General features: G+C 41.6%; 1 protein-coding gene across 6 annotated transcripts in view; it reads left to right on the forward strand.

The window, feature by feature from the left end:
• The first annotated feature begins 232 nt into the window (after positions 1-232).
• Positions 233-12,083, forward strand: part of FAM13A (family with sequence similarity 13 member A) — a 135,492-nt gene continuing 123,641 nt past the window's right edge. For 4 of the 6 annotated variants that reach the window (XM_032686917.1, XM_032686921.1, XM_032686922.1 and 1 more), the window contains exon 1: positions 1,687-1,738. In XM_032686917.1, the coding sequence (XP_032542808.1) occupies positions 1,694-1,738 (45 nt within the window). In that variant the 5' untranslated portion in view covers positions 1,687-1,693. Of the gene's footprint in view, positions 250-751; positions 1,032-1,686; positions 1,739-12,083 lie in introns of those variants that run through there. The other 2 variants (XM_032686920.1, XM_032686919.1) reach the window with 2 other exon arrangements.

The raw sequence follows: 12,083 nt of genomic DNA on the forward strand, positions 1-12,083 counted from the left end.
ACCTAGGAGGCCTACCAACCCTGCAGGAGGCATGAAAATTACCTATTTCCTCTTCCTCAGCCAAGCATAGGAACTTAATGTCTCTGGGACTCTCTAGACTCTGGCAGAAACAAATGACTGGGTTCAGCAGCAACTGTGGTTAGAGCAAGGGCTGGGATGGGGCGAACAGAGGGATTGTTCCCTTGTGTTCCTCTGACTGAATCTTCTGCAGGAAATATGCCAACCTGATTGTCCAGCACAAGGCTTAGGGTGAGACACTCAGTAACAGAAATGAAAACACTCCTTATGCGGTAAATTGCCATGGGGTTCTCTGAAGAAAAATACTGTATGATTGTGTCATTAATGCATCTGCCTTTGGGGTCAAGTTAAAGCTGTACAGACAGCCCTTGTTACAGTTCCTCCTCAGTTCTGAGTGATGCAGATTAAACTGTTCTTTTGCTGTAGAATTTGGGGGGGGTGTATAAATGTATGCCACAAGGAAGTCAGAAAGTGACACCAGTTTAAAGATCTGCTCAACAGAAAAGTAAAAGAAGAAAAAGCAAATTGAAGCAAAACCACCAAACAGTTGAAGAACATACCAGTTTTGTATGGATTTAAAGATTAGACATAGATAATATCAAACAGGAGGAAAAAAAAAATCAGGTGCTTACAAGACATTCAGTACCATGTCTGAATATTAATTATGAAGGTGACTTAAAAACTGAGGTGCTTCTGTTGGCTATTACTAACTGTAGTAACAGTCAGATGGGGTAGCAGTGATGGTGTGAACAAGCACCTTAGTCCTTGGGAAGGTCAGGTGTTCTACTTGTACTCATCAGTTAATTGGTTAACCTATGATTCAACATGCCCAAACCACTGACAAGTGCTTGTGAAGTATTTCAGCACTGCTGAAGCACTTGGGCATTCACTGCAGACAACAGGAGGAAATTTTGCCATTGAGTAGCTCCTGGGCTGGGCAAGACCTCACCTCCCTGCTTCCCTGTGCTGCACCATCCTTTCCTCCCCATTGGCATACAGAGGGTATTTTTCAGGTCAGTACCTTTCTCCAGTCCCCCTGCTGCTGTCTTCTGAGGTCCTTAATAACAAATTTATCTAATTGGAGTTATTCTGGGACTTGTTATCCTTCATGTCATTATTTTTGCTTCTCATGAATCAGGGTGGCTTGATAAAGGGGATTTCCTCCCTGTGGCCCCGAGCTGGCAGGCAAAGCCCTGGTGCTGCTCTCTTCAGGAGAGGGTTTTCTTTCAGTGCCCTGATGGATGCTTGTTTCTGTCCATTGCCAACCTCTGTAAAAGGCAATTGACAGCAAAGGTCAGCTTGGGTTGCTGCAAGGCAAACTCCAGGCCCCTTCTTCACCTGTGCTACTGGACAGGTGAAAAGGTCATCAGCCCATTGGCAATGATCTGTGAGTTTGCTCTGAGATCCCTGTGCTGATACTGAAGAGTGACCTTTTTTTGCATACGACTCGGAACAGTGGGAAAGGAAGAAGTTGCTTGGGTAGGGAAAGAATAGAAAATAGATTGGGCAAACAGATGAGGTTGAATGGATGAAATGTGTGCCATCATGTGTTGTGTTCCGTAATCCAGAGTGAAAGCAATTATTAGCAAGTACTCACAGCAGGCCATGAGTTATGAAAATTACCTTGTTGCTGTTTTCTCCTCTTCTGAATCCTGACTCTACTCTAAGGCATCTCATGAAGACCGATCCTGAGAGGCTGAGTGCACAGAGAGGTCCTTCAGTGAGTAGTGCACATCAATGCTGTATTCCTGTGCTGTTATGTACCTCTACATGCCGTGTACTTCTGGGAGCAGAATTCTTTGGAGAATCTAAACTCCCTTGTAATTCCAGCACTGTCTTTGAAAATTTCTCTAATGCTACAAGCAAGGGTACCCTTTGCTAACTCAGAGTGCTGAGTCAAAATGTCAGAAGGGCATTTATGGTCCTGTCTTTGACTGCTCATGGTTTTGGGGTGTCCTTGATGATAAGCATCCTCTGGGGGGCCAGAGCCACGGGTGTCTACTGTTTTGGGTATTCACAGGGCATACTCTTTCCTTACTGTTTGCCCCCCCAAGTTGCAAATGAAGCATAGGGAGGCCTTGCCAGAAGGGCACTGCAGGATCCATCTATATCTTCACTGTGAAATGGGGGTTGTGCTCCTTTCCTGTCATGGTGAATATAACTATTCAAAGAAACTAGGCTTTGTAATTGTTTCATCTACATGCAAGCTATGTTGTTTTCACTGACCTTCCCTGGTGCCTGTATGACCCTTACCACCCCTATGGGCTGTGAAATATAAACACAATTATCTGTGCATGGAGACTTTCCCGTTTCCACTCAGGACAGGTACAGCAAGTGGCAGTGATGCCCACTGCTTTATGTTCCCTTTTATAGGCAAGGGTGCTCTGACTCTAAATCATTAGGTGCTGTGTGGGAGAGACACAGTAAAAATTACCTTACAGCCTCCGAGCCGGCAAAGGCACCGAATCAGTTGTCAGCTATAGCAGGAAAAGAAGGTTATAGGAAAAATAAAACAAAAAAACCAACCCAAGAGTAAATCAGAGCAATCAATCATGTCTGAGTGAGATCTGTGCACATCCTTTTTTTTTTAGCCAGGCTTTGACAAGCTGGAGGAGAGCTGCTGTCTCCACTGCTTCCCCACAGAAACTTCCAAGCATGGAGAATCCTCTTTCTTTCTGCAGCAAGAAGCACATTGTGTATGTGTATATGCATGCGGGCATGGTTTTTTTTTTGACTAGCTGACACTGCAAAGAAGCTGGGTTACAAACCAAAATTATGCATTGTACTTGGAACTCCTGAGCTGTGGGCAGTGTGAGATCATGAAATGAATGTGGCTGAGCATCCCCTGTGCATCTTGCTGATAATCAAGCTTTTAAAAAGCTTTGTGAAAGAGCTGAGCTCAATTCTATGCTAACTCAAGCTTGTTGAATGGCATTTCCCAATACACTTGTAGGTGGCAAAAATGTGGAAAACCTGACAAAGGATTAATCTTCTCCAGGAAGAAAATTTGTTATTCCAGATGTATAAGATATACAGAGCTCTGTGTGACTCACAGGATGAGTGAGCAGGCAAGTAGGAGAGAAGGGTTCTGCTGCAGCGGATAAAACTTGATTTCTTCTTAAATAGAACAATTTTGTATGGGAATCTTTAAAATAAATCCAAGCTTTTCAATCCCATTTTTTTTCCTCTTAGAATGGAATTTTTCAAATAATTACGTGGGTTTTTATTGTGGCCTGTGTTCCTGACATAACTCCTGTTTCATCTACACAACCCATGGCTAATTTACTAAAAATGATAATTTATTGCTATTTATTATTTTGGCCTTTCATTCAGCAGTATTCTGTTAAGACATTTTGCACTGCAAGGTTGCATTTGAGTTTTCTATGGTCACATTCATCACATAGTTTACATCTTTGCTCCCTTCTCCAGCCTAGCCAATGTCTGAGTGTGTCAGAGTCACTCACTGCCCTCTCCTCTCACAGATAGCTCATGGAAAGGCGAAATGGCAGAAGCTGGACAAACTCTCTACTTCCCTTGCCTGATCATCCTTTATTTGTCTATCTCACCAAGGGTCTTTGACACTGAAGAAACAAGGAGTGGAGGCTATTGCCCAAGGGGTTTGCATCTAAGCAGATGTTAGAGCTGGGGCTTCTTGAAAATTTCCAGATGAACGACTTCTTAGTGGAAAACAGCTTATTGACTAAATGAGCATGTTTGTGGAATGTGTCTGCTTCCCATGGATAAGTCTCTTTGGCTGAAAAAGGGGAAGTCCCAAACTCAAAAAGATTTCAATTTGGAAACTCAGTTACTGTAAAACAGTGTGACCCAGAATTGCCATGTCATGTGTCTTTCCCTATCAAGCCTGCCCTTGGACCACAGATGGGAAAAAAAATCTACTGGGTCCCCGGAACTGCTTCCTCCTGCAACAATGTTCCCATCACATAATCCAGCTTCAGACCATTTAGGTTTCTGGCCTTTACTCCTCCATACAAAAGGCTACTCCAGCACTTGGCTAGGTTTTAAATATTTGTATTCTACCCTAAAATTATTCACAAGCCACAGATGCCAGTTTGACTCTTTCCAAATTTGTTCCATACATTACAACTCTCTCCTCTCTCTGGTGTCTCCTATATTGTAGCAGCAAGCAATCATATTTGTTTCCAGTCTTCATTTTCCAACACCAAGCTGAATTTTCTCCTCTCTATTTGATCCTGCTAGTTCTTTTCTGCACTTGTCTTCATTTAAATTAATCTCTTATGAAGCAGGACTGAACACAGTACTGTAGGTGAGTTTATGCCAATACCTCAAACAGCAGAACTGATATTTCTTTGATTCAGCTGGAAACACACCACATTACAGATCCTAGTATTTTTATCACAGTTCATTATCAGGCTACAGCTAAAGCAGATCTTGGCCTTTCCACTAAAGAAAAGGGTAGGAGCAGGGATCATCTGGCCAGAATGTCAGTGTGCTGCGGTGGGGCAATTTCAGACTTGAAATAATAGATTTTCAGCCAAAATGGTGTGTGCTAACATTTAAAAAAAAAAAAAAAAAAAAATCTGAAGAAAACTTTTTTTTTCCTGCTAAAACTCTGCTGAGCTCTAGATCTCCCCTTGGTACTAGCTTTCAGGGTGCTGAACAAACAGTAAAGAAGCCTGTAAAACCCGGACAAAATCAAATTTACAAAATCTGATGTGACTGAGTTTTGCTTGGCTTCAGGATGCACAATTTCCAACCAAAACAGGTTTGTTTACAGGTTGCTTTCTGAAGACTGTTTGAGCTGGCTTCAGCTGGGATTGCTGACTTTTACAGTAAATCAACTTGTCAAATGCCATTCACTCTCAAAGTGATTATTTTACACACTTGGTAAACGTCTGATAAATTAAAAATATAACTAAAAAAACTTGTAGGGCAATGACAGCCACCAGAAGATCTTCCTTCTTATCCTCTGCAGAGCATCTAGGGGGCCACAATATGGCCTCAGAGATTTAACACAAAGGATGACTTTTGCTCTCCTCATGGGCAATAACAAATCCCTCATAGACCAGAGACTCCTAAAGCAGGGTCAGATTAAATGCAAGTGTTATATGTTTGCACCATGGAGATTAAGTGCAAGTTCCCTCATGAGGGGATTGTCTCCAATGTCCAAATCCTGTCATGTAGGCTTCTCTGCTCATACAAATTAATGGGCAGGATCCTTTCCCTGCATCAGATGTGGCTCTCTCCAGTCTGGTACTCAGAGTCTTTATTTGTTATTTACACAGACTTGTATTGTCAAGGCAACAAGATAGCAAATTTAGAGAAGTTTTATTTAGGCCCAGCCTACATATTTCTCTTCTATTGATCACACTTCATTTTACCCTGCAATAAGGGACATGTGATTTCTGTTACCTGTGAGATTAAGCTCACACACATAAAAAATGAAATTTCCAGGAGGAAAAAAATTAACCTGTTCTGCTGCATGTAGTTGGTCACTGAAAGATGAACATTTTTGGTATGTAATATTGGAGATATTTCCTTTGCCAAAATATGATAGCAAAAAAAAAAAACCCAAAAACATTTTTTGTCCTCAAACTTTTTTCTTCTCTTTCCTATTTATCTCCCTGGGGAATCCTGGAAACTCTTGCCTACTTTCTGACAATTGCATGGAGTGACTGGAACTCTTGAAATAGCAGCATCCCAAACATATTGGGCTGTGTTGCAACCTTTTCACAAAGTCTAGCCCAGATTCAAGAGCTTGGATCCTCTTTTCAATTGACTTAAGCCTAAATCTTAGGCTAAGGCTGTCTCATTGCCATGTGTTAGCTGAGCTCACACAATGTTGCCCAGTTCACAGCCAGATTCCAGTGGGGCTCTATCTGTCTAAATCTAAGGTCCTGGACTGCACTGGGCACAGAGAAGTAGCCAGACCTGGAGGCTGGATTGTGCTGGTGTTCTAGGCCAGGAAACACAGGATGAAATTTTTGAGAGTTTTTACATAGGATAGACATCCCATTAATATCCTTAGAAGTGTGTCTGAACATCTTTGGAATTGTGTAGACATCCCACTAATATCCTCAGAATTGTGTCTGAACAGCAGCACAAGCTCCCACACTCTTGTCCCATGGGAATTCTAGATATCTTTAAGTATGCTGCAGTCCTGCCAGCTGCTGCCTGGATTTGCCTGGTTTTAAAAATGTGTGCAGGTTTCACCATAATTTTTAAAACCATGTAGCTCACTGTGAGATAGAATAAAAATGCTATTCTCTTTTCTTTTACAGCTGTTGATCTTTAACAATTTAATTGCTAAGGTTGACTGACAACCTGAGGTGGGGGCTGAGATGGGAAGAGAAAGAAGGGATGAACACTTCTTATTTGCTGGTAAAGCTCGTTACTATTCTCACAGGGTTTCCAACGAAGTCTTTTTATTCTACTGTAGGCTTGTTATGCTTTTTGGCACTCTGATCTTCCCGTGTCTCCATATTTCAACTGCTTCCTGTGTTTCTGAGTTCATTATAAAATGCCTTAGTAGCTGATATTGGGTAAAAAACACAACTATAACTTTGGAACACAGCATGCTGCTCTTCCTTGCTCTAAGTTGGAGGACCACATACATCACCCAGCTTAAGCACTAACCACACTGAAATATGTCTGTCTCAGAAGTGGGGTAGGTGTATTAAAATGTGTGTGCTCAAAGTCAGACACCCACAAACAATGAGCATATTGAGACTGGCAGGGCAGCACTGTGCCCACGGTACAGTTCTTCTGGCAGTGCTTTTCTGGTTTTCTTTCTCGGTTTTAACTAATAGATCTGATCCAAAACTTACCAGCAGTCCATGAAATTAAATGAAATTTAGGTTTCCCCTGGTAAGATGGGATTGAACTATGGCAAGCAGATTTCTTTAATTGGTTGGCACAATGCTGGGATGGAGACACTTTCTACACCAAGCAAAACTCTTTGGAATGCAGTTTTGCTGAGATTTTAGCAAGAGGACATCCCTTATGCATCTCTCCTGCTTGGTACGTTGTGAAACCGCGGCCACAAACCGCGGGTTACCCTCGGCCACAAAGTGTAATTTCCTTTTGCTGCCTTGCACCCATCCCCTTTTGCCACAAGATGGAGATGTAAACCTGAGTTTAGGTCAGGTATGAAAATGCTTCTTTCCCTCCAGGAATGAATCTCTGTGATCCTTGCCCACTCAGGGACCTCCTTTTTTTGCTATTATTTGGAGCCTGCATACTGGCAAGATACGTTAATTCTTAAATAATTTGCTATTATTGAGGGATGTTTGGGTCTGAAAAAAACCTGTTTCGTAGCTTTGTTGAAATTAAAACATCTTTGTAATGTAGTTTGCCACAAAACATTTGAGCTGTTTGCAACTCCCTGTCTAATTTTAAAACATTGCAGCAACAGTAAGAGGCAAACCTCTCTCTAAAAATACCTACGTGTCACTAAGTAGAGATTAGCGTGCTAATAATTAGTCAGACAATAGCTGACTATCGATTTAGTCAGCTAAATCATTTCTACACTTATACAACCTGCTTTATTTTCGGTTTTTAACTTCAAGAGTCATCAAATACCCACAAAGGTTCTGTCCCAAGTGGCCAAGGGAAGAAATTCAGGCTAAAACGTGGCCCAGGCAGGTCCTTGCCCTGCAGATCTGATGTTTAGCTGGCAGTGGTGGTAGCTTGGCTGAAATGATTAACAGGCTCCGTTTCATAACACACCAATGGGCAGCCTCTGAAAGGTTTTTGTAGAAAATACATCACACACATATTTATTTTCTGTAAGTTACTGTAGTGAAGCCTCCCGTTCCTTCTGAGCTAAAGGCAAGTGTTTAGCAGGCTCAGCTCTTCATTTAGCTAGCATTTACTTAGGCCTTGCACACATATAGGGGTGATGAAAGGGGCCTGAGCACACAAAATCCCATCCTTCATCATCCATGTTATGAGGTGATACATCCTTTCATCACCAGTTTGGGACAACTGCTGTCTTTGTGAATAGCTGTAATCCCTCTCACTGGTTTGCTCCAGGATGTGGGAGCCCTAGAGAGACCAAGCACTGCAGCACTTAGATGAAATTTGTGTTTAGAGTTACCTGGAGGGGAAGGAAGGCAAAAAAGGTGAGTGAGGAGGGGAAGAAAATGAAATTTCAAGTACCAGAAGCCATAAACCTTAAAAAAAAAAATATCTCCCACCCTGAAACTATTATATCAAAATGTAGGTACTGGACATTTTTCATTGTTGATCTACAATAAAAAATAATTTATTTATAAATCCTTTCTCCTATTTATCACCACTGATTATTTCTGTGCTTTTTTTGCAGTGCTGTTTTTATGATGAAGTACTTGTCATTCAGAGTGTTCTGTTTTCAGAGGAGTCACATGTAGTAATGAATGCCCCCAAGAAATATTGACTTTTTCTAAAGGAAATTTTGTATAAATAAAATGGGTTGTCATAGATAATGCTGAGCAGCAGAACATTATTCAAGGACTGGTAAAACTCAAAATTGTGTTTCAAGAATAACAATTTGTTTTTTTACTTTGGAATCGTAACTTTCATGTAAGATTTCTCTTTCTCCTACATCCTCCCCTGCCTTGAAGGGTAAAGGTGCTGTGAAGACATTAAAAATTCAACCCACCGTTTCTGTAGGGCTTACATTGGAAAAGAGTCACACAACAAATCCCTGCCCCATCTTTCAGTAAAAGAGCACTCAAAAATGCTGGTTTAATTTTCTGTCCTCCATCTGCTGCTCAGTGGATTTTGGTGTTTCTTCATTTGGACAACACAATGAAGGGAAAATGAGATAGTTTCTAGTCCCTTCCCTGTCTAGTTTTCAGGTGGAAGTGCAAGGTAGACACGTATTTTTTCACAAAAGCAACAAAACCCTCCAAAATTAATACTAGTTTTACATATTTAAGATGTTTAATCCACTTACAAGAACAACATCCTGGGGAAAGTCATCCTTATTCTGACTCCAAAACCCAGTGTATTTTGGTCTAGTGCCACTGAAGGGCAGGCATTATCATTAAGAAGCAGCGGTCCACAGAAAACTGATTGAATTGCAGCTGCCAGGTGAGAAGGCACATTTTGCCTGGCAAAGTTAGTTTGTTTGAATATTTATTAATTTTGTGTCCTCCAGCACTGGTTACCCAGGAGAGTAGGATGCAGGACCGTGCTGCTAGCCCCAACTACTGGCAGGCTGAGCCCAAGTGCTGGTATGTCTTTGCTCCCCTCTTTCTTTGCAACAAAGGCGTAGGCTCCATTACAGAGAAGTAAAATCCTCAGGAGCAGTCTGGCTGTCAGACAGCTTGCACTGCATTTAGGCAGAAATTGTGTAACATGCTTTATGCTTTTACTCTCCCACATAAGTTTAACAACCATGGTGGTTTTTACTATGGCTTCATGAAGGCATAGCAATTTGCCCAGGCAAAAATTGATTGCTTTGTTGTAGTTTTGATTTGGGGAGGTGAGAGATTTCTCTGTTGTGCTACAAGCCAGAAGCTGGTGTGGCAGCAGCAGCTCCTGCCCTCTGTACTCTATTGCTGTTTTAAAAATCCAGTTTTTCCCAGATCATAACCTAAATTATCACACAGTCTTATGATGCTACTGTTTTTACAGAAAAATTGCTGAGATCACCAAATCTGCAAATGCCAATTTATATGGACATGTTTAAATTTGCAATTAGGTACGCCTGAAGAAACTTGGTATTATTTGAAATAATTTTATAATTAGTGTGACTGTCTCCATCTCATTGATGCAGTAGGCTGGTAACCCTGCTGTTTAAACTATACATTAATTTGGACTCAGGTATTTGATAGCTATTTATTTTTCTTTGGTTCCTTACCATTATAGCTGTATTTCAGAGTCTAAGCAGTTCAGTAATACTTCAGTACTTCACATAGACGTCTTGATTGAAGCAAATCACATGCTTTTTATTGCATGCCTTTTAATTTTATTTTTAAAAAGGTGTCTTGTCACTGCTTTTTGGATGAGAAGTTCTGGTTAGTTACTCGATGCAGACAAACCTGTCAGCCAGATCACAGAATTACAGAATAGCCCAGGTTGGAAAGGACCTCTAGATCATCTAGTTTTAATCCCCCTGCCATGGACAGGGACACCTTCCACTAGACCAGGTTGCTCAGAGCTCCATCCAACGTGGACCTAAAAACTGTATGCAGCCTGTTCCAGCGCCTCACCACCCTCACAGTAAAGAATTTTTTCCTAATATGTAATCTGAACCTACTCTAACGTGTTGGTCTGGCAATTTTGAGCTGCTCTTCCATGTTTCTTGATTTCTTGATTTGTCTCCTTCTGTCACCTGCAGCTGCCAGGTCTTAGACTATGCAGGTCACTCGAGTATGCCCCATGCTCAGCTGGGCTGGCCTTCTCGTGAGCGCCCTGGAAGGTCACAGCAAATATCCCGCAGCTGGCTACCTGGGCTAACCAGGAGGAAACAGTAATGTTCAAGGATGCCAGAGCCGGCAGTAGACACTTCTTTCACTTCTTTTCACCCTGCTTTTATGTGAGCTGTTATGAAATGAGTGCTGAATTCTGATGTTACAATGGAAATGATGAATAATAGTCAGGTTAAAGCAACATATGGTATCACAGAGACAAAGGCATTACTCACAGAAATGGTGTGAGGCAGTTCCTTTGAACTTTTAACACTATCCCAGCTGTTCTTTCCCTCCGGGAATGTTGTTTCAACATCTGAGGTTAAACGCCTTGTTTGTAAACAAGTGGAAGGGGAAAAAAAAATATTTTTCTTCCTCTATTGATTCATTGCATGATCTTATTAGCCTGTCCTTTGCAATGTTTTTACATTAGCTTTTAGCAGTTATGTGGAATTAGAGAGTAAATGATGGAGGTGTGTATCTCAGGTAGAGAATATATTCTCTCAGCTCCCCTAAAAAGACAGGCATGTTAAAAAGCCATCGAGCTATTCTTGCACACAGATGATAACAGCGTAGTTGAGAACTAAAGGAAACAACTGTGTGGCCCAAGGAAGGTAGGCACGATATGTGACAAAAGCTAGGGATACACAACTGGTGGGTCTCACAGACTTTTCATCAGTCTTTCACAATGCATTTGCTCTGATTTGAGCTCTCGTGGCTCTAGACATAGTTTATGACAAGTTGCATAAATAAGCATGCATCCTGCAGTTGTTCTGTTCATGCAGTATAAAATTCCTCAGGAGTAGAAAAGGGAAGAGACAGCTGTTTGATGCAACACCTTAGCCAGAAAAAATGAAATAGCATAATAGGGGTCATATACAGAAGTATGCTTTTTTATTGTTGGGTTTGGGGAGTTTTCCGTTTCTCTGTGATAGGTGTGGCTGCTTCTGATTTTTTGTTTTCTAAGGGTTTTCTGAACTGCTTAAAGGAAAACAGTGAAGGTTTCCTGAGTAGGGTGCAACCTACAGTCAAATACCACAGCAGGTCTTGGCTGATTTCTGTGGTGCCAGAATACTGCTGTTCCCCATTCATCACACCTTTCTTTAGAACCGTCATCCTGAAGCGTGGTGGTTCAGTAAAGGGAGGAGAAGAACATCAGGATATATGGAAACATGTCCCTGTGGGAAGGGTGGAAGGTGCAGGAAGGAATGTATTTACTCCTAGGTTGGGGTTAGGAAAAGTTCAGGTGAATCTTACTCTGCCCTGCACAGGGGTCATTGGCCCCGTGGGGTGCTGATGAGGAAAAGTTGTGAGGGGACAAAGGCATTGAGGAAGTTTCAGTCTGGTTTTGATTCTTCTGCCACACAGGAGATGAGTACACTGGTCTTCAGCTCTCTCAAGACTTTAAGCAAGTCCAGAAGTGTCTTTATTAACCTAGAGAAAAGTTACCAGCATATCATAGCCCCAAGTGCTCCAGTGACTTAGCAGAAGCATGACTTTCAAGGCTCTGATTAAGAGATGGTAATGCTTGTCTTCTGGTCTTGGTTTTTATAGGATGTTCCTGCTACCTCTCAACATATATTAATGAAACCTTAACACTGTAGCTTCTGTTTACTGTGGTTTCATGTCTGAACTCTTCACTCCCAAGTGAAGTCTCCAGAGAGCTGCAGTTTCTCATCATTCCCTCTC

Source organism: Chiroxiphia lanceolata, chromosome 4 (genome assembly GCF_009829145.1).
Source record: "Chiroxiphia lanceolata isolate bChiLan1 chromosome 4, bChiLan1.pri, whole genome shotgun sequence".
Taxonomy (NCBI): Eukaryota; Metazoa; Chordata; class Aves; order Passeriformes; family Pipridae; genus Chiroxiphia; species Chiroxiphia lanceolata.